Below are 22633 nucleotides of genomic sequence, written 5' to 3'. Positions count from 1 at the left end.
CCTCCTCTCAGTCCTGCTGCCTTCTGACACCACAAGAGGCAAAATAAAGACAAAAGCACCCTGGGAAAAGATTCTCAGCTCACGCTGAAAATGCAGATTCTCATAAATGACTTGTTTTATGAGAGAGAACAGCAGAGAGCCACCCAGTCCTTCATTTCCATGGGAAGATAATCCCCCTGGCCCTGGCAGAGCCTGGCCAGCAGCTCCCTGCCCCTTCAGCACCAGGGCTGTTCCTGTCTGGTGGCTTCAGCTTTGCTGAGCTCTGGTACAGGGTGCTGACAGATGAGTGAAGGCCACAGCTAAAATTATTCTTTACAAATACAAATGGTCCAGGTGCAGAAGAGGAGTCCCTGAGGGCAAAGTGCAGCTCTTTAAAGGAGATTTTGTTACCTGAGGGCTGCAGGAGCAGCCCAGCTCAAGCCCAGCAGCTGCTCTGCTCCTGTCATTGCCACTGGAGAGCTGAGCTTGACCTCTGAGCTCCACAAAAACCCATTTGCTAGCAGGCTCTGGGTCTCCTTAGCCACAGTTCAGAGGTTCGGAGGGCTTTGGGCACCATTCCATCAGGGAGGGCAGGCAGAGCTCACTGCCAGCTCCTCGAGGCTCTGGGGGACAGCCACAGCTGGGCCCCACAGCTGGAGATGCTCTGTGCAGTGCTGGGACTGCTCAGCCTGGAGAGGAGATGGTTCCATCACCCTGGATGCTGGGGAGGAAAGACCAGACTCTCCCAATGCTGTCTGCTGGTGGGGACAACCTGAAATTCAGGAAATTCCATTTAAATGTAAATACCATCTTTTTTTTCCATGTGAATGGCCGAACAGTGGATGGGGTTGCCTGTAGAGTTTGTGATGTTGGGCACATCCAGAAGGCACCTGGGTGTGTTCCTGGGCCACTGCACTGCCTGGCCCTGCTCTGAGCAGAGGGCTGGAGGATGCCAGAGGTGTCCCCAGCCCCAGAGACTCTGTGATCTCTGCCCTGCCATGCCCAGCTGTCCATGGATCTGCTTTCTCTGCAGGGGTTTCCTGGTTTGCTCTGTGCAGGGAGGAAGGAGCTTTGCACCCAGCTATGAGTTAGCACAAGCTGTGTCTACTCTGTCCCTCTCAGAAGTCTTTTGCTGACCCAGTGGCCATCACAGTCTCCAAATGGGGCTGATCAGCTTAACAGCAAAGACACAGGGAAATTTGTTAGTGTTTGTTCGAATGCACTGGTGCAGGGAAGAGTTCAGACATTAGATATTCCCAGTTTAATTGTAGTCTTCACCCATTCGCAAAAATGTCACTTCCCTCTCTTTGTGATCAAGTTAATTTAATTCTTGAGCATCTTTCCATTTTCCTAGGTTGCTGCTTCACTGAGTCAGGTTCATGCATTAAATCAAATAACAGTGAGCTCCTGGAGCACAACTGTGTGAGATTCGTCAGTGTGTCATAAATCACAGAATGCCAGGATGGCTGGGCTTGGAAGGACCTCTGGAGAGCATCTGGCCCAACCCCTCTGCTCCAGCAGGGTCACCTGGAGCACGGCTCCAGAGGAGGCTCCAGGATGGGCAGTGTGGGTGGGCAGTGGGGTGGTCAGTGTGGGTGGTCAGCGTGCAGGGGATGGTCAGTGCACAGAGGATGGTCAGTGTGGATGGTCAGTGGGTGGTCAGTGTGCAGGGGAACTGTTTCACATTGCCCACGCTGACTCATTATTGATAATTGACACATCTCTCAATTATTGATAACTGACACATACTTCAATTATTGATAACTGACACATACTTCAATTATTGATAACTGACACATCTCTCAATTACTGATAATTGACACATCTCTCAATCACTGATAGCTGATACATCTCTCAATAACTGATAACTGACACATCTCTCAATTACTATGCCCATGTGTTCTCATTAGATGTGTTCTTTCAGGTTTTGTTCCCTGTCTGCTGAGAATGAATTTGCAAAGTTTCTTTCCCACCTGTGAATCCCTTCTGCAGTGTCCCTGTCTGGCCTAGGCAGATAGATTTATTTGAATTATGAATTCTTAGTACCAGCCCATGTTTGGCTGCCTCTATTCCTGTTTTTCATCCCTTCTATCACAAAAGGACAGGATATAAATGCACTCAATTATCACTGGACTGGAAATATTCCCTAAGTTGGCTGTTAGCAGGCAGTGATACCCACAAATAATGATCGCTCGTGTCATGTCAACACAAGCAAAAGCAATTATTTTTGAGCCATCTAACACCACAAAAACAGATGTGGGAAGAAACTACCAATTAGAGATGAAAACACTTAAGGTCAGATATGCAGACTATGATTAAACTGATACTTAATGCACGATTTTTCTTTTGATATTTTGTTGAGCTCTTTCCCAGTTTTATTAAATCTCTGTGGAGTTGGCACCACTTTGGTTGCAGGTTTCAGTGCACTCCTACCTGATTGTTTGACTTGTGTTTGTAGAGTGAATTGGTTGTCTGGGCCCTGGGGATGATCTGATCTCCTGAAATTCTGAAACCCTGAGTGCATCAAGCCAGCAGTGGTGCAGCAGCCCTTGGGTGTAATTGCATTTTGCCTACTGCTCCTCACACAGCCCTTGTTTGTGAAAGAACAACCCCAGAACAAGCCCTTTGCCCAGGCATCTCCCCCCACACCCCAAACTCCTTCTCATCCATGCAATGTGAGCACAACCCTAAACCATTTCAGGTGAGGAGACTGAATTTCTGCAGTTCTAAATAAAAATATTGCTCCCAGCCATGTCAATCCGATTTGGGCCAGCAGAGCTGGAGGCAGCAAAGTGTCTGTGGCTTCCCCAAACAGCAATTCTCTCGATTCACAGCCTTCAGTCCCTCTCTGAGTGCTGACCATCCCTGCAGCAGGTTCAAATTGTGCTAACAGTGCCAGCAGCCACCACTCTGTCCCAGCCTGGAGCTCCTCAGCTTTTCCTTTCCGCAATGTTCGTCCTCTTTTCCAGTCCCAGCTGGGCTCTGTCCTTACCCAGCTCACCTGAAGCCTCACAAGAGGCACCTGAGAAACCAGCAGAGGACATCCACAGCCTCGGGAAGGGGGCAGGAATGTTGGAACAGGGCACTGATGGGGTCACCATCCCTGGAAGTGTTCAAAACCCGTGTGGCTGTGGCACCTGGGCTCATGCTGAGCGTGCTGGCGCTGCTGGGGTGATGGATTTGCTGATTTTAAAGCTTTTTTTTAATCAGCATTAACAATTCTGTTCCTCTCTGACTTCCAGCTCAGCTCCACTCCGTGATTCTCTCAACTCCCCAAACACCCTGAAGCAGTAAATTGGCAGTTTAGTTCTGTGTCACATGAAAATGCACTTCCACTTTCCTTGCAGCCTGCTCTGCTCACCCTTCCCTCCCTCCCTCCCTCCCTCCCTCCCTCCCTCCAGCCCAGGCTCTGCTCTCTCCAAATGGCCGAGTCCCTGCTGATGGAGAGTCTCCTTCTGTGGGAGTTAAATCCTGTAAGATTTAAGAGGAGTGGGAGCTGGGTGCAGTTTACAAGATGAAGGCCCACCATGGATTTATGGAATGGCAAAATCCCCTTTGCAGCTTTATTCCCCGTTCCTTTGCTCTTGCACTGCTAAGCATTGAGCTGTAATTTGCAGGAAATCACTGTGAGGGCTCTGAGCTCCCTTCCCTGAGTGATAATAGTTAATTTTGAACCCATCAGTGTGTGTATCTGTAGCTGGGGCTGTTTTCCTGAGTGCATTACTTTGCATCTATCACCACTGGATTCCTGCTGCAGTGTCATTGCCAGGCACTTAGAGTGATGGCATCCTCCTGCAGCTCTTTTCAGGCTTTATTTCCAACACTTGAAACGCCTTTGTCTTATGAGTTATTTTGTCAGCTCACCAATCATTTGCTCTTTTTGATGCGGTGAGGAGTTAAAACTCCATCAGTAGCCTCCTTACCCCTGTCAGCTGTGTTTTAACTGGTTGGTGGCCTGTGAGAGCTTTCCTTTTACTTGCAGCAGTGCTGGTTTGGGGAAGATAAAGAGCTGGTATTGATGATAATAAATAAATTAATTAATTTATTATGAATTAATAAATCCTTTTTTGTTAAAGGACTTTGTGAAATCACCTGCTTGACTTGTTTGCCCAGGAACTGCTATAGAGGGTCCTCACTGTAATTCTGATCAAAATTAACAAATGTTATTATCTGAGCTCAGTGGGGCTGGGGGGAGGAATTACAGCTCTGCTCCCCAGGAACAACAACTTTATACCCCAGGAATAACAACTCTGCTCCCTAGGAATAACAACTTTACACCCTAGGAATAACAACTCTGTTCCCCAGGAATAACAGATAAAAATAAATAAAGAAGTATTTTTTTAGGAATATAAAATAATATAAATAAAATCAAAAAAGTACTAAAATAAAAAAAATATAGAAAATAAATATAGAAAATAAATAATTTTTCTCCCCAGGAATAACCTCAGCTGGTATTGCTGAAATTAGGAGAATTCCAGCACCGAGAGCCCAACCAGCCCAGCTGTGACTTGCTGCTCTGCTGCTGATTTATACTGATTATTTTGAATTGTAAATGTTCTTGATGCACCTGGCTCTTTGGGGCTGGGAGCTGCACACAGACACCCCTGGGCTAAAACCCAATTTCCAGGGGGCATCCATCAGTGGGATGGATTTTGGTGCTCAGAATATGGGGGTGTGATGGGGAAACTGAGCAAGCCTTGTCCCTTTGTCCCTGCCAGAACATCCACCTGGTGGCCAAGTGGCTGAGCTCCCTGGAGAAGAGGCTGGAGCAGCACAGCCAGGGCAGCCACCGGGATTTCCGCGTGTTCCTGAGCGCCGAGCCGGCGCCGTGCCCCGAGAGCCACATCATTCCCCAGGGCATCCTGCAGAACGCCATCAAGGTCACCAGCGAGGCGCCCACCGGCATGCACGCCAACCTGCACAAGGCCCTGGACAACTTCAGCCAGGTAGGAGCACGGCTGGTGTCACTGCTGGCCACAAAATGAGCACACAAGTTTGGGAAGTTCAAAGGAGAAAAAGAGCCAGTTTGATTCCAGAGTCTGGTATTTATAAATTCCAAAGGTGACCGTGCATCGGAGGGTGGAATTACCACCTCTCCTACCACACTGGTCCAAGGAAGTTCAAAGGAGAAAAAGAGCCAGTTTTATTCCAACATCTGGTATTTATAGAATTCCAAAAGTGACCATGGATTGGAGGATATGAGGGTGATGAGGCCCTGGCACAGGTGCCCAGAGCAGCTGTGGGTGCCCCTGGATCCCTGGCAGTGCCCAAGGCCAGGCTGGACAGGGCTGGAGCACCTGGGACAGTGGGAAGTGTCCCTGCCATGGCAGGGGTGGCACTGGGTAGGTTTAAAGACCCATTCTGTGATTCTTTCCATAAAGTTTCTTGTTATTTGGGATGAGACAGCAGCTCCAAGAAGTTGTGGACCTTGGGTCATGGGGCAGCTCACAGCAACACCGGGATGTTGGTGTGGAAGAATCCCAAGTGCAGGAGGGAACATTGCTGAGCAGGTGTGGGGGGAGGCACCATGCAAGGATTCATGCCAGTGCTCAGGGAAGGTTAATGCCATTCATCATCCTGAGCTCCACAAAATGTCCTGCAGAACAAGGGAGGGGAGAGCCTTCACCCCAAGTAACATTTTCATCCTGCCTCTGCTCATTTCAATCAATAGTAATTAGCATTTTCTAAATTGCTGGAGGATTATGAAACATCTCTTATCAGAAATCCTGAAGCGAGTGGGTGGGGTCGCTTTTACACCTCATTTCCCTGCTTTATACAGAAGAGATGTTCAAATTTAGCTTTCAGCTGAAGGCTACAAAGAAGACCCTTTATTCTGTGCAGGGGATATTGTTCTGCTTTGTAGCTGAAGAAGAATTGACAAGTGAAGAGAGGCCAAATGAGAATGAACTGGGTTGTTCTGGGGATGTTTCCTGAAATGAGAAAGGTGTTCTGCAAGTATTTGAAGCAGTTCTTCATCACAATGCTGATAAAGGGAGCTTAGAATGCTGCCTAACCCAGGGAAAAACAGCTTTTGGGATGTTCTTGATTGTCACGTGCACTTGGTCAATGTACTGCACCCTCTAGAGTAATGGATTCCCCCTTTTCTGCACAGACCCTGAGCTCTGTCTGGCTCTCAGAGGATTAAAGGTCTAATGTGGCATTTTTTATGATAAACGTTGGATGGGGCTTGGAGCAACCTGGGATACTGGAAAGTGTCCCTGCCCATGGCAGAGGGGCTGGAAAAACACGGACTTTAAGGTCCCTTCCAACAGAGAATTCCGTGATTCTGTGGCTCCCTCCTCATTTTTCTGGTGAGGGATGCTGAGCACATGCAGGTGATGGGGCGCTGAGTGGGTGCACGTGTCCTTCCCTCCCTGTGTGTGTTCCTGTGCAAAGCCACTCGGAGCTGGGAACAGTCAATGATAAGTGAGAAAATATTTGCTAGAGTTTGCCAATAAATCTGCAGTGCAAAGCCACTGACTTTGAAATACGTGTGTGCATGACTCAAAAATGAACTGGAGGAAAATTTGATGGGCCTCTTGTCCCAGGTAACAAGTGTCAGCAGGGGAGGTTCAGGTTGGATGTTAAGAAGAATTTCTGCACTGGAAGGTTGGTTAAGCTCTGGAACAGGCTGCCCAGGGAAGTGGTGGAGACACATGGCTGTAATTGTTCAAAAAATAGGGTTCACAATTAGTTGTGGATGGGGGTATTTGGTCGGAGGTTGAAGGTGATGGTTCGGGGTGCTTCTGAGCCTTGGCCTCTGGCTCTGTGACTCGCCCTGTCCAAAGCCCGGCGCGTTTGGGTTCCCTGGGCGTCGCTGAGGCTGAAGGCAGCTGTGCTGCGTTGCAGGACACCCTGGAGATGTGCAGCCAGGAGAAGGAGTTCAGGAGCATCCTCTTTGCCCTGTGCTATTTCCACGCGGTGGTGGCGGAGCGGCGCAAGTTCGGCGCCCAGGGCTGGAACCGCCCGTACCCCTTCAGCACCGGGGACCTCACCATCTCTGTCAGCGTGCTCCACAACTACCTGCAGGCCAGCTCCAAGGTGGGGGCACCACAACGGGGCTGTCTGGGGGCTTTGGACCACCAGGGTGGCCTGAAGCTGTCCTGAAACGCCATTTCCTTGGTGTCTTTGGGTTTCAGAGTTTGGGGCGCTTTTGGGAGGATTTGGGAGACCTCAGTGCCACTCGCTGAGCAGGGAGCTGCACTGTGCTGTGCCCCGGCTTTCCTGGGGGGGATTTAACTCCTGCCTGATGTTTGTTTGCTGAGGTTCAGCCCACCCTGCTCCCCACCCAGGTCCCCTACGATGACCTGCGCTACCTCGTGGGTGAGATCATGTACGGAGGTCACATCACGGATGACTGGGACAGGCGGCTCTGCAAAACCTACCTGGAAGAGTTTATTAAGCCAGAAATGCTGGAGGGAGAGCTCTGCCTTGCTCCTGGGTTTCCCCTCCCAGGGAAAATGGATTATAATGGCTATCACCAGGTAAGCTCTTTGTTTGCTGGCATTATTTATACATGTAAATGGAATGTCCTCCCTAACTGCCCCATAATCTGCCTTAGGAGGCAGGAACAGGGCTGCAGTGTTCCTGCACTGTTCCTCTTATTTGCCATTATGTTGTGTTCCTGTGGATGTTTCAGCATTCCCCTGGATGAACCAAGTCTAATGGTAATTTGCTACTTCATCATGGGCTCATTCTGTTCATGCATGAATAGAGCAACTGTATTGGTGCTCGAGACTTAAGTGGGGCTCCTGGAAAATTACATCCACATACTGTTTGCTAAAATGGCCCTTTCAAGCTCTTTTTATCATCAGTTTTGATGCGAATCACTGAAGGGTCTTGTTGATCTACTTACTGATCTCATCTGCTCTTTGTACACAAATGCAGTTAGCAGAGAGGCACATCAGGCTGGTTTTGTTCATAAAACTTAACTGCTGGAAGCTCAATTCCCACAAGAGATTTCAGGATGCTGATGCTGAAATGCACAGCAGATAATTGCTAGAGAAGGTCCAGCCTGAGACACGGAGCCAAGCTGAATCCCAGCAATTACAGAATTTTCCCAGCAGGAGCAGAAGCAGCTCTGTAAACATTGGTACTCTCCTTCCTCCATCACTTCCCGGTGTTTCAGCCACAGGCAGAGCTGGGTCAGCCCGGGCTGACCTCTTGGGGGGATGATTCCAGCACTGAAGCTGCCAGGCAAAGTGCCCTGGGCAGTTCCTAACAGGCTCTGAATGTCTCTGTGCAGTACATAGACGATGCCCTGCCTGCAGAGTCTCCCCACCTGTACGGGCTGCACCCCAACGCCGAGATCGGGTTCCTGACGCAGCGCTCGGAGCGGCTCCTGCGCACCGTGCTGGAGCTGCAGCCCCGCCACGGCAGCACGGGCCCGGGGGCTGTGGGAGCCCAGGAGGAGATGGTGAGAGTGCTCAGGGGGATGGAACCCAGGAGGGGATGGTGAGAGTGCTCAGGGGGAGTGGGGACCCGGGAGGAGATGGTGAGAGTGCTCAGGGGGAATGGAAGCCCAGGAGGAGATGGTGAGAGTGCTCAGGGGGAGTGGGGACCCAGGAGGAGATGGTGAGAGTGCTCAGGGGGATGGAACCCAGGAGGAGATGGTGAGAGTGCTCAGGGGGAATGGAAACCCAGGAGGAGATGGTGAGAGTGCTCAGGGGGAATGGAAGCCCAGGAGGAGATGGTGAGAGTGCTCAGGGGGAGTGGGGACCCAGGAGGAGATGGTGAGAGTGCTCAGGGGGATGGACACCCAGGAGGAGATGGTGAGAGTGCTCAGGAGGAGTGGGGACCCAGGAGGAGATGGTGAGAGTGCTCAGGGGGAGTGGGGACCCAGGAGGAGATGGTGAGAGTGCTCAGGGGGAGTGGGGACCCAGGAGGGGATGGTGAGAGTGCTCAGGGGCAGTGGGCACCCAGGAGGAGATGGTGAGAGTGCTCAGGGGGATGGACATCCAGGAGGAGATGGTGAGGGTGCTCAGGGGGATGGACACCCAAGAGGGGATGGTGAGAGTGCTCAGGGAGATGGACACCCAGGAGGAGATGGTGAGAGTGCTCAGGGGCAGTGGGCACCCAGGAGGAGATGGTGAGAGTGCTCAGAGGGAAAGGAGACCCAGGAGGAGATGGTGAGAGTGCTCAGGGGGAATGAGCACCCAGGAGGGGATGGTGAGAGTGCTCAGGGGGATGGAACCCAGGAGGAGATGTGAGAGTGCTCAGGGGGAATGAAGATCCAGGAGGAGATGGTGAGAGTGCTCAGAGACAAAGGAGACTCAGGAAGAGATGGTGAGAGTGCTGAGGAGGAGATGTGAGAGTGCTCAAGGGCAGTGGGCACCCAGGAGGAGATGGTGAGAGTGCTCAGGGGCAGCCTCTGGGGTTTGATGCCTGTCTCATCCATCAGGCTTGTCCATGGTTCTGTGTTCTGCCTTTGCCTGCCTAAAGCCTGGTTTTCTGCAGAACATCACCCTGGTGGGATGTAATTGAGTGCTGGCAGTAACAGGACAGTGCCTCTTAATTACCCCGTGCACTGCAGAGCCTTCCTTATCCTCTGAAGGTGTTGCACAAACCTTCCCTGAGCAGCAGTCCCTGTGACTGGCATAGCAATGGGCCCCTGGCACACTGCCTGCCACCCACAGCGTGCCACCCAGAGCTCAGCCCTCGTCCTGCTGCTGCCACCAAGTCCCACCAGCTCCCCAGGGCCTTGTAATTCCTTATTTCCAGCTGAACTCCTCTGCTGCTCCTTTGTGTCCTGGGCTGATCTCAGCCCTCCCTGTGGAAACTCTCAGCTCATTAAAACACTGCCCAAACATCCCTGACAAGATCTGGAATCAGCCAACACATGCTCAGGTTTTTGCTCCTGCAGTCTTAAGGTGCCAGCTCTGTCTTTGAAGATTTGCAATTTAATGAATGGCTAATTGCAGCTCACACAAAGCTGTGGTTTCACACGAGTTTCCTCTGGCTTGGTGTGAAGCACTGTCTTACCCTAAGGGGCTCCTAAAAGTGCCCAGTGTGGTCATTTTTCAGTTCATACTCGAATTTGAGGTGGTAAGAACAATCCAGGGGTAGCAAAGCCAAACAAGATGTTCAGAGATAGAAAATGTGAGTTCCTCTTTTCCCTTCCCACTCCTTTTGTGGGAGAAACACAAATAAACTCCTCAGCCCAGAGAAGCAAAATGATCAGGGAGTGCCCCAGCAGTGGTGTCAGAGGTCGTGGCCACCCTGCAAACTCCTGGTGACAGTCAAGAAAACTCTCAGGGGAGCACAGAAGTGCTCATGGCTCTGTCTGGGAATAAAATCTGCCTGAGAGCAGGCAGAGTGTGACCTGAGTGCCCTGCCTTGTGCCTGGGGACACGCTCCCAGGGCTCATTTCCTTCCTGCAGTGATCTCTGCCATTGCCCAAGCTGTCCTTTCCATTTGGTGCTGCTCCTTTCCTTCCTGCAATATGAATATTGATGGCCCTGGCTGTAAAATTACCCTGCCCTACCTGGCACTGGCCCTTCATGCCAGGTTTGGCACTTGGGATCATAGAATTTTAGCTGTGTTATGTGTGCCCAAAAGGTCCCAGCAAGGAGCAGTCTTGCTCAGGTTCCAGCTCAGCAGTAAAGCAAAGCTTTGAGTGAGAGCTTCCACAGTAAACCTGGGAAATGCAGCTGATCCCATGGACAGCAGGGCTTCATGCCTCATTGTCAGAAAGGAGTTTATTTAATTGTTTTAGTCATTAAAAAGGTCCTCTAGCATTGGAGTTTAGTATTTAGAGCTCTGAAGAAGCTGTGGTGGTGAGCAGAAAATAATTTTATTTTGTTATGCTTTTCTTCCGTGGCTCCATTAGTCCGGAATGCCAAATTCAGCTTAAAATTCAATTTCATATAATCACCTCTCTCCATCAATACACCAGAGAAAACCAGCTCATAAGCTGTGTTGTCCTGAGGCTCAGCTGAGGCCCCAGCCCCATCCATCTCCTTGTGAGTGCGACCTCAGGAGAAATAAGAGAGCCGAGAAGAGAAGAGGCTGCCACATGTCACAGGGACATTTGAAAACCATCACTTTGCAAGCTGCTCATCTGACATTAATTTCTGTCAGCATTTGGATTTTAATAGGATGGGGCAAGGCCTTTGAAAGGTGCCCAGGGCTGACGGGGATGGTTTTGGAGACACCGACAGGGCAGGGGGAGTTCTCCCAGCTCAGGCAGCCGCGAGCCTGGGGACCACTGAGCAGCATCCCCCTCTCCCCTCCCTCTGGCACAGGTGCAAGCCCTTCTGGAAGAGATGCTGGAGAAGCTCACGGACGAGTTCAACATGGCAGAGCTGCTGGCCAGGGTGGAGGAGAGGACTCCCTACGCCGTGGTGGCCCTGCAGGAGTGCGAGCGCATGAACGCCCTGACGGCCGAGCTGCGGCGCTCGCTGGCCGAGCTGGAGCTGGGCCTCAAGGTACCGACGGCTGAGAGGCTCCCTGGCACACAGAAAAGGGAATAAAGTGGGTATTTATTAAAGGCCTCCGATAGGAACACCTTGGGCAGTGCAGAGCCTCGCAGAGGCTGAGCCCAGGATGGAGGATTGATGCCTGGAGACGCTGCCTGGAGCAGAGGGAAAGAATAAGGCAGGGATTTATCAAAAGGCCTCAAAGGACACACCTTGGGCAGCACAAGAGCCCAGCCAGGGCTGCACCCAAGATGGGCCAAGGTGGACTCAGAGTCAGGAGTTCTCACACTTTGATGAGTTCTGGGCCATTCCCACATCGGGGTTCAGTGCCCAGTTCCAGCTCCAGGTGCTGCAGTCCCACCCTCCCAGGCTGCTCTCCTCCATTCCCTGCTGGCTGCACTTTTTGGGGCTGGAGCTGCAGTGTGTCCTTGGTTCTGGGGCTGGCAAAGGATTGTTGTGTGTGCCTGAGCTGTGAGGAGAGCTGCTGGCACTTTGTGTGCAGCTCAGAGTTATTTCCCAGTGCAGTGCAGAGCTGGGAAATGTGAAAGCTCAAACTTAAGCATCACAATGGTCACCAGTTTTTTACACAGATAAAAGTTTGGTATATTTGCATATCAGGTGTTAATTCTCCAATTACAGCTTCAGGTAATGAAGTCACATTCACCCAGTTTGCTGCCCACAATTCACTTTTCTTTGTACTTTTCAGGGCCTGTGGATTGTCCTTGGATCTCAGGCCCAGAGGGATTGCTCTGTCTGCCCAAAGTGTGGAGGCAGTTAGCCACACTTTATATGGAGCTCAGAGCTGTGCACTAATGCACTGCAGGACCTGAAAAACAGAAAAGCTGAAATCCTAAGGCATCAGTAGGAGAGCTGGAAAATCCTGCAGGATGCTGCTCAGGGAATATAAAGGGTCACAGAGAAGAATTTGCTGCAAAGCCATCCTGGCTCCACAGGGCTCCCAGGTGGATTTGCAGTGGCACAGTGTCTGCAGGCACACACAGCAGTGCTTGGCTTTTGGGAACAGGATGAGCACTTCTGGCCACCCCAGATTGTGCCACAGCTACAGCAGGTCACTCACAAATTGACACATGGCCTACTTAAAGGTGAGCCAAAAATCACACCTTTGCATCAGATGTCCAGGAGGAGCTTGGAACAAAATATCTCAGCGGCACAGGCTGAGCTGAAATCAAAGATTGGTTTTGTGTGAAGGCACAAAATGTCCAGAACTGTAAAAGAAGAAGGCTTGAATCAGAAGAGTTTTGGAAGAGATACAGCTGGGTGTGAGCCACGTGCTTGGGGCTCCACTGCAGCTGATCCCCACCCTGATGTGGAACCGGGACAGGGGTGTCTGTGTCCCCCTGGTGCTGCCTTTGCCACACCAGCTGGGGTGCAGATTTCTGGTTCAGTGGGGTGTGAGGGAGGGCTGTGACTGATGCTGCATGCCCTGGTAGGAGAAGTCACCTGCTGCATCCCCCCAGGCTGGGGGACAAACCAGAAAAGGCTCTGAGTGAGTGCCCCTTAGGATGAGCCAGCAGGGATGGGGCTGCACTGCCAGGGAGTGAGGAGCTGCGCTCTAACATCACTGCCCCTGCACCCTGTGCCCCCTAGGGACCCCTCCCCACGGCCAGCTGCTGTCCATCCCTTGGGAAGGCACACGTGTAGCACAGCAATGCAGCCTGGAGCCAGCAGCTGCAGATGTGTGTGCCCTGCATTTGCTGCTGGGGCTTGTTAAAGCAGAGATATCCCCAACACAGGTGGTGGGTCAGGGTGTTTGGAAAGAAGCTGATATTTATGTAGTCAATTATCATAAACAGATTTCTCTTATTTTCTAGCTGGAATTGAAAATTCCATTTCCTGAGACAGGTAAACAGAAGTGATTTAATGTATCAATCCCAGAGCCCCAAACAAGATATAATTGTGCTTGGACAAGGGGTGGCAATTAGATTTAATGTGGGGAAGAATGTACTGTTTAATATCAATAGGGGAACCAGGGGATGCAGAGTGTGCAAATGAGCCACAAACAAAATTAAGCACAGGAATCTGTAACACGGGCTGCAAAGCTCTCCCCACACCCTGCCACGCCTCATGGCAGGGAAGGAGATGGGCTCTGCAGAAAAGGCTCCTCAGAGGCTGCAGCAGCCTCAGCTGGGACGCAGAGACATCCTGGGGCTGGGACTGGAGGAGAACTGCAGAGCAGAGCAGCGTTTGGCATTTCTGGTGTTTGGCAAACCTGGTGTTTGGCAAACCTGGTGTTTGCCAAGAGGCACACCTGAAGGCTGTGAGAGGCCATCAGTGGGCAATCCCAGGAACCATGGAGTCCTTAATGCTGGAGAAGCCCTTTGGGATCCCCAAGTCCAGCCACCACCCCAACAGCACCACCGTGCTCACCCCTGGACCACGGCCTCAGGTGCCACATCCAGATGGTTTTTTGTCCACTTCCAGGGTACTTGGGCTCAGCTGGTGCTGACCCCACCAAGGCTGTGTGTTCAACCCCTGGACTGGCCTTTTACTTAAGAGCTGGACTCGCTGATCCTTGAGGGCCCCTTCCAGCTCGGAATATTCTGCCAGCCTGTGTTGGTGACTGCAGCACAGCCTGTCCCAGGGCTTTACAGCCCACTGCCTGAAGAAAGCTCTCCTGAGATCCAAACCAGGTTTCCCCTGTGGGTCCCTGCAGAGCTGAATTAGACCTTGTGCATGACCCAAAACCCTGCTCAGCATCCCTCCCACACCTGGGGGACACAGAGCAGCCAGAGGGGGCTGATGGCTCTTCTGATGCTGCCCTGACTTGACTCTGGGCCTTACCCTGAGGAAATCCTGCTTTAATTGCCCTTCCTGACAATTAAAGAGCTCTAAGGCTCCTTCATCTCTGGGGCTGGGGGCCTGCACTGACAGCACTCAGAGGAGGAGAGTTTACAAGCCAGGCCCCACAGAGCTCAGCAGAGAATAAATAAAGCCCAGAGAAAACAAGGCTTATTGTTTTTAACTGACTGAAGGATCTGCCAAAAGAAGGAGATTTAGAAATGTCACGCCTAATTTGAATTTTTGAATAATTCATCATGTCATGGTAGCAGAAAGTGATTGTTTGGTCCAAAAATAGGAGACATCCCATTAGGAGGAAGAGAAATTGCAATAGACTGGTAGCCATCAGAAATAACTGGCATGTTGCATTTCAAAGCCCTTTGTTCTGGCTGGCTTGGGTGGAACCAGAGGCTGGGCTGAAGCACTTGCATGTTAATGTTGTACCAGCCTCATTTTTTGCAAGCAGATCCTCTGGTTTGCAATTTGAATGAAGGATGAACCTCCAAAATGAGGATAATATATATTGTAAAATAACAAAGACCAAATTTTGATCGGCAAGCTGGGTATCAAGTGAAAATAACCTGAACTGAGGAAACAGTTTGTGCCTGTAGTGTGCTCATCTTGAGGGAATGGCTGCAGGCTGATTAGGATTTCCTCCAAGGGTGTCTTTAAATGAAAATTACACCCAGCGTTTGGGAAAAAAATTAAAAATCGAATAATTTCTGATGCACTTTAGTATTCAGCATCTGAAATGCAAATTTATGCATAATTGTGTTTGGACAACTCTATGAGATTGCTGCTGTAGATGCTTTGAACCCCCACAGGAGACTCAAAGCATGCTTGAGTGCGCAGGCTTTAAAAATTGCTTTCTCAAGCCTTGCTGAGAATTACATTTGCTAATTCATTTGTTTCCTGAAAGTAAAACTAGACATGATATATGATAGAGAGGGGGCTGTCTTTAAATCAATTTGCTTGCACACATTCTGCCATGTTCTTACCCACATCAAAACACTTCCAGGAGCACAAATTCCTCCTGTTCCAGTGTCCTGCTGTGGCCAGAGCAGAGCTGCTTGTTCTTCTGCATGGTCCTGCCATGCCCAGCCCAGCCCACTGATGGTTCCTTTGTGTCCAGTTTCTCCTGAGGATGGAGATCATGATGGAGATTTCAGGAGGTTGTTCCTCATATTTTAGTGTCAACTGCAAGTGCTCCTTCTTCCAGCTTTTCTTTTCACCTTATTTGCTGCTGTAGCTTCGGAACCCATCTTAAACCCTTTGTACTCAGGATTTTCTCCATCCACCAGAAATCTGCTCTCCAGGATGTCTCTGCATCCCAGCTGAGGCTGCTGCAGCCTCTGAGGAGCCTTTTCTGCAGAGCCCATCTCCTTCCCTGCCATGAGGCGTGGCAGGGTTTGGGGAGAGCTTTGCAGCCCGTGTTACAGATTCCTGTGGTTAATTTTGCTTGTGGCTCATTTGCACACTCTGCATCCCCTGGTTCCCCTAGCAATATTAAACAGCACATTCTTCCCCACATTAAATCTAATTGCCACCCCTTGTCCAAGCCACAGTTATATGGCTGGATTTGGTGATATTAAAGGGTTTTTTTCAGCTGTCAGTGTGTCCCACAGGGCATGGTCAGCATGAACAAGCTGCAGAGATCTTGAACTCCTGGGCTCTGACAAGCATTGCTAAACAACTGCGGGGGCTGCTTTAAGAAGATTTCAACTTTTGCTAAAGCTTCACAGATTTTTGTGGCCCCAGCAAAGGGCACCTCTGCTGACCTCATGGCTGGAGGCACTGAGGTCCTGTGAAAGAACAGTTGGGATCTTTTAATGTGAATAGACTGACCCAATTCCCTCCCCCTCGTTCTCAGCGATGGCTCAACTGATTTCAGTTAATCTTTCCAAAAACACTTAGCCCGAGGCAAAGAGAAATTGTAAATGAGATAAATTTTGGCAAAGCGAAAAGGGAACAAAAGGAAGTGCTTATAACGGGGAGCAGTGATGGCCATTATCTGTGGGTCTCCAAAGTTCTGGGGGTGCTGTACCCGTCCAGCTGAGCACAGAGCTGCAGAGGTTTGGGCTGTGGAGACCATTCCACACCAGGGAAGCTGAGCTGGCGTTTGGAGAGTTTCTCTTTGTGTCCTGCTTGGCTTGAGGGAGGCAGAATCACAGAGGAGCTGGTCAGGAAATGTCTGCTCCAGCCCCATCCCGAGCAGGCTCAGGCAGAGCAGGTTGTTCTGGACCATGCCCTGGTGGGTTCTGAACATTTCCAAGGATGGAGACTCCACAGCCTCTGTGGACAACCTGCCCCAGTTGTTTCAGCCACCCTCACAGTTGTTTTTCAGTGGAATGTCCTGGAATTGAGCTCTTCTGGCAGAACTGATACAGGTTTCTAAAAGCTTTGAAACTAATTAATTGCTTCACAAAGGAAAAGTCAAACCTCTCTCCTTATCTCATTTGGCTGAATCATATCTTACTTTGTTGTGCTCCTTCCCTGCTGTGGAAGGAGCTGTGATTACATTTGCAGACAACACGTGAAGTCAAAAAGAAAATCTTGCACTGCAAAGCAGTAAATGAGGGGAGGAGTGAGGGGAAGTGGAAGAGAGGAGGGGGATAGGACTCAATATAGCAAATATTTGGACAGTTTTGGAGTATATAATCAGAAACTCCAGTATCCTGCCCTGGCAGTGAGTGAGAACAACTTTACACCCCTGAAGATCTGCCAGTCCATGAGAAAAACCAGAAATAACACTGGGACAACCGAGGGGCAGCCCTGCTGCTGTCACTAAACACAGCTTTTCCTCCCAGCAGCATTTTTACAGCAGGGTGCAGGAATATGCAATAGAAAGTGTGCAGGAAAAGCCCAAACTCATGGAGTCACCCACAGTCTGTGTCCAGTGGTGTCTGCGTGGGACTCTGTGCCCTTCCCCGTGCCCTGGGCAGTGCTCAGTGCTGACTGTGCCCTCTCTCACCAGGGGGAACTGACCATGACCAGCGACATGGAGACCTTGCAGAGCTGCCTCTTCCTGGGCACGGTGCCCGAGTCCTGGGTGCGGAGGTCTTACCCCTCCACTGCCAGCCTGGGCTCCTGGTTTGCTGACCTGCTGGCTCGCATCAGCGAGCTGGAAGCCTGGACCAGGGACTTCTCCCTGCCCTCCACGCTCTGGCTCGGAGGGTTCTTCAACCCCCAGGCCCTCCTGACAGCCGTCATGCAGACCACGGCCAGGAAAAACAAGTGGCCCCTGGACAAGATGACGCTGCAGTGCGACGTGACGAAGAAGAGCAGAGAGGATTTTGCCAGCGCTCCTCGTGAGGGGGCCTATGTCCATGGGCTGTTCATGGAGGGAGCACGCTGGGATGCTCAGGTGAGCTCTGCAAGGCTCTGCAGGTGAGGGAGAAGCCACAGGTGTGGCCCTGAAATTCTGATCCAACGCTCTCCACTTATTTGTCGTGAATCGTCTCCCTCTCTGCAATGGTTTTCCATGAAGGAGGGGAAATTAGGGAAAGCTGTGCCCTCCCTAATGGGGAGCTCAAAGCTCCAGGCTGTTTTTTGCTCTGGAAATGGCCTGAATTGGGTCTGGGAAGGCACAGGCAGCTGGGAACATTGGCCAGGGCTCTGCTGGAAGGTGGCAGTGAGGATCTCCCGTGGGCCAGGTCAGATCTCTGCTCACAGCAGCAGGGCAGGACCAGAGCTCCCAGCTCTGCCCCCACAGCTCCCTGGCTGTTCCCTTCTCCACACACAGCCCCAGGAGGATCCCAGCCCCTGCCACAGGAAACACTGGATTTCTGCTGCCCTAAAAACCTGACAGAAATCAGCTGGACACACCAGAACAGAGAAAGCTTTTAAAAATTCCCGGTCCTGCATATCAAATACTCCATTTAAGAACATTCCAGTACTTTCTGTTATGTTTTCTCTGCCACCATGACCAGAAAATTAGTTTTGTCTGGGTTTTACCCACCTCCAGGCAATGTTGGAAGTGAAGAGTGAGAGGCTTTGGTGGTGCAAATCCAGAAATATTTGGGAAATACTTGGCTTCTCCCCTCTGCCCCCTCCAATAACTAGTCTGGGTGATTGCATCCAGCAATGGGATTTGTCTTCAGAGACCATCCCAACGCCAGTAAATGTGTTTTTCCTATTACATTTTCCTTGTGATTGAAAGATACTGAGCAATTATGATCATGGAGCCATTCATTCTGGGTATCATGCTTCAATTTATTTCAGAAAGGAAAAGGATATTTTTATGTGTTGCTGCTCCCACTGAAATATCATTTCTACCTAGTGGAACTATTCAATTTACCTGTAATCCAGTGAGTACCAGTGTGCATTAATGGATGCAGGACTTTTAAAACAGGTGCACAGCTCTTTTGGGTTGTGTACTCCTTCCAAATTAATCCTCTGATAAAAACGGCAGGCCACGTTTAGAAGAATTCCTCTGGGGATCACCTCTACTTTTAAAAGAATATTTCACATTTAGGTTGTGCCTCCAAAAAAGGAAAGAGTCCTTCTATGTTCTGCTACTCACATTTTTCTATTTATTTAAACATTTATGTTTGCCCTTGGGTGTCTTAAATTTATAAAACATTCATTACAAAACAGCAGGCAGCTGTTAGATGAAATGAAACTAAGCAGATTATTTTGGGTGCAAATGATCCCTTGCTGCAGCCCTGTTAAAGTCACTGGGACTCAGTGACAGTCAGAAGGATGCTGTGACTGGGGATGCCTGGAGACATTTCATCTCACGCTGCTGAGTGATTCTTGGCTTTCTTGCTCTCTGCATCACAGAGTTTGATGCCAGGAGGGTGCCCTGCCCCTCCCCAAGGGGGCTGGAGCGTGGTGGGACCAGGGCAGGGTGGGTCTCACACCACGTGTGCTCCACGGAGCTTTGGCAGCCGCGCACGGCACAGCCCTGCCACGGAACCACAGGATCCCTGACTGCCTTGGGCTGGAAGGGACCTCAAAAATCAGCTCATTCCACCCCACCACGGGCAGGGACACCTTCCACTGTCCCAGGCTGCTCCAAGCCCTGTCCAGCCTGGCCTTGGGCTCCTCCAGGGATGGGGCAGCCACAGGGCAAGGGCCTCACCACCCCCACAGGGAAGAGTTTTTTCATTCCCCTTGTCCAGCTGAAGCCACTGACCCCATCGCTCATGGACCACCTTGGAGTGCTCCCTGCTGGCTCCGTGTCCCTTTCCCTGCTGGCTCTGTGTCCCTTTCCCTGCTGGCTCCGTGTCCCTTTCCCTGCTGGCTCCATGTCCTGTTCCCTGCTGGCTCCGTGTCCCTTTCCCTGCTGGCTCCATGTCCCTTTCCCTGCTGGCTCCGTGTTCCTTTCCCTGCTGGCTCCATGTCCCTTTCCCTGCTGGCTCCATGTCCCTTTCCCTGCTGGCTCCGTGTCCTGTTCCCTGCTGGCTCCATGTCCCTTTCCCTGCTGGCTCTGTGTCCCTTTTCCTGCTGGCTCCGTGTCCCTTTCCCTGCTGGCTCTGTGTCCCTTTTCCTGCTGGCTCCATGTCCCTTTCCCTGTTGGCTCCGTGTCCCTTTCCCTGCTGGCTCCATGTCCCCTTTCCCTGCTGGCTCCATGTCCCTTTCCTGCTGGCTCCATGTCCCCTTTCCTGCTGCCTCTCTGTCCCTTTCCCTGCTCACAGGTGACCCCATCCCCAAGGCAGCCAGGCCATGCTGGGGTCCCTGTGCCAGCTGACCCCACGGGGGCTGTGGTGTGAGGAACCCGTGCTGGGACCATCCCCGTGCAGGGCTGGCAGGGCTGTGGCTCACCGGGGCTGGGTTTGGGCCCATCTGGCACCACCCCGGGCTCATGGCAGCTCTCGGTGCCCCCAGCCCCGGTGACACGTGGCACTGCCACGCGGCCACGCTCAGCTGGCTGCTGGCAATCCAGGACAGCAGAAGGGAGGGATCCTTTAGGATCTGAGCTCTCCAGGCACAGAATGGTGGTTCTGCACCACGGCTGCTAGTCAGGAAGAACTGCTTTCAGAGCAGAATTAATTTCTGATGATGAGAGCGATAAAAAATGCAAATGAGAATCAGCCCAGACATAACAAAATGATATCTTACGTGGAGGTACCTCAGGAAGATTTCAGCTCTTGTTAACACAGAAATAGGTAGCATATCTCTTGGAAATTTCATTTGAAGTATTCTCAGCAGTAAAAAAAAAAGAGACAGACCTGATTAAAACCCAGTCTCAGAAATGAAAGGTGTGAACTTAAGAAGAGTGCATAATAATGTTTCATAAATAGCTACTTTGCACGGTATTATACGAATTATTTAATGTTTGCTCAGCACGTTGGAAATATAAAATCTTAAATGAGAGTTGGATTTTTCATAGCTGAGCATAACAGATGGCATTAGTACAATTAAATCAAGGTGTGTTGCAGGAGGGATGGTTTTTCTTCGCTTGTTATAGAACTAAATAAACTGCTGGAGTGGTTGAATCTCACCCCATAACTCGGATCCAAGAGCATTTGGAATAATGATGATATGTGAAGCTCTGCTGCAGTGAGAAGCAGTTTCTTTAGTGCTGAAAAGTTTAGTTTCCATTTCCCTGTTTGTTTTCATTTGGTCTCTCTAGCCTCCATTAGGCAGTTTTCCCTGGAAATGGATTGATGTGCAGCGTATTTTATTGTCAGGAAGAGAGAGAGAAAATGCTAGAGAGACCCAAATTAGAGAAACAAACTTGATTTCTTGCCCTGGCAGGGTTCTCTCCCTCTCCTGCGTTGGGCAGCCTGCTGGGCAGGGCATTGCTGGGAGGAGAATAATGGGACTTGATATTTAATGGTGATATTCCCTCAGAAAAGTCATTTTGAATTCTCTTGGTTGAGTCATGAGAGTGAGAACAAGCCTGTTTTGGGGCTGTTCTCCATCCCAGTGGTTTCAGGTGTCCACCCTCCCTCCCACAAGGTGATTCTGGTCTGGAACACTCTGAGAAAGAGATGCATGAGCATAATCCAGGATCTCTGAGCTCGGAAAATGTCTCCGAGGTCATTGAGTCCCAGCTGTGCCCAATGCCCACCTTGTCCCCAGCCCCGAGCTCTGAGTGCCACCTCCAGGTGTTCCGGGGACACCTCCAGGGATGGGCACTCCAAACCTCCCTGGGCAATGCTTCATCACCCTATCAGCTAAGAAATTCCTCCTGATGTCCACCCTGAGCCTGCCCTGGCTCAGGTTTTCCTCTTGTCCTGTTCCTGTTCCCTGGCACAGGACAAGAGGAAAGAAACCAGGAGAAGAGAAGTGAAACTTTGATGATAATATGGCTGGACAGGGCCAAGGGCAGTATTCCCACATGAAATCCAGCTGGGATGGGAGGGTTTGAGCATCTTGTGGGAGTGCAGGCAGCTGGAGCCTTGAGATGATCTACGTTGAGGAGGGTTGTGGTGAGACAGGGAGGTCTTGGATCCAGAGCAGGTGAGACAGGAGCTCTTGGATCAAAGACAGGTGAGACAGGAGCTCTTGGATCCAGAGATGGGTGAGACAGGAGCTCTTGGATCAAAGACAGGTGAGACAGGAGCTCTTGGATCCAGAGTTGCTTCCTCAAAGAGGCTCATCCAGCCCCTTGACCCTGGAGGAGCTGTTTGCCCCTCCCCAGCAGGAGCAGCCTGGATGAAGATCATGGGGGCTCAGGTGCATCGGAGAGCTGGTGGACACCTTGGAGATGTGACCTGTTCTTCTCTCTGCAGGCCGGGACCATCACGGAGGCCAGGCTCAAGGAGCTGACCCCAGCCATGCCTGTGGTGTTCATCAGGGCTGTTCCTGATGAGAAGCAGGACACCCGGGGCCTGTACCCGTGTCCTCTGTACAAAACACGCCAGAGAGGGCCGACCTACGTGTGGACTTTTAACCTCAAAACGAAGGAGAAGCCGTCCAAGTGGGTGCTCGCTGGTGTGGCCTTGCTGCTGCAGATCTGAGGCACCAGCACAGCCCCTGCTCTGCAAATCCCCCACAATGTCACACAGTTTATACAATGAAATGCTGAGTTAAACCAAGTTCCATCTCTCTGGTGGACTCCCAAGTTATCTCTGTGTCCTGGGGATGTGACCAAAACAGGGAGGGAGGGAGCTGGGGGCGTGGGGGGGCTTGGCTGCTGCTGGGGTTCAACCAGGACAGCATTTCTGTGGGCACTGTTTGGTTTCCCAGAGCCTCATCTCACACTGAGTGGTTTTGTGGGTGGCTTTGGCACGTGGCAGAAGATGTGCTCAATTCTCTGCCAGTCCAGGGGATCAGCTTTGCTCCCACTTGTGGGAGCCCAGCACATCCCTCTGGCTGCCCTGGCTGGCTCCAGACCCTTGGCATGAAGTCAAAACCACCCATGGCTTTGATTTTAGCCCATGGAAAAAACTCTCAATTTTGTATGAGGAATTACAAGCCACAAGGGTTTGAGCAGTGTGGTAGTTGAACTAACATAGGATGAAAAAGTAGAAATTTGGGATTTTTAG

General features: G+C 50.9%; 1 protein-coding gene across 2 annotated transcripts in view; it reads left to right on the top strand.

Annotated features, from left to right (window-relative positions):
• The window catches only part of DNAH9 (dynein axonemal heavy chain 9), a 136131-nt gene extending 113938 nt beyond the window's left edge, over nucleotides 1–22193 (top strand). For both annotated transcript variants that reach the window (XM_072937044.1, XM_072937045.1), the window contains 7 exons: nucleotides 4698–4925; nucleotides 6829–7020; nucleotides 7272–7463; nucleotides 8225–8395; nucleotides 11223–11405; nucleotides 17170–17559; nucleotides 21878–22193. In XM_072937044.1, the coding sequence (XP_072793145.1) occupies nucleotides 4698–4925; nucleotides 6829–7020; nucleotides 7272–7463; nucleotides 8225–8395; nucleotides 11223–11405; nucleotides 17170–17559; nucleotides 21878–22105 (1584 nt within the window). In that variant the 3' untranslated portion in view covers nucleotides 22106–22193. The remainder of the gene's footprint in view (nucleotides 1–4697; nucleotides 4926–6828; nucleotides 7021–7271; nucleotides 7464–8224; nucleotides 8396–11222; nucleotides 11406–17169; nucleotides 17560–21877) is intronic.
• The last annotated feature ends 440 nt before the right edge of the window (nucleotides 22194–22633 follow it).

The sequence above is a fragment of the Taeniopygia guttata genome, chromosome 18, assembly GCF_048771995.1.
Source record: "Taeniopygia guttata chromosome 18, bTaeGut7.mat, whole genome shotgun sequence".
NCBI classification, from domain to species: domain Eukaryota; kingdom Metazoa; phylum Chordata; class Aves; order Passeriformes; family Estrildidae; genus Taeniopygia; species Taeniopygia guttata.
This window is presented reverse-complemented; position numbering and strand designations above follow the sequence as displayed.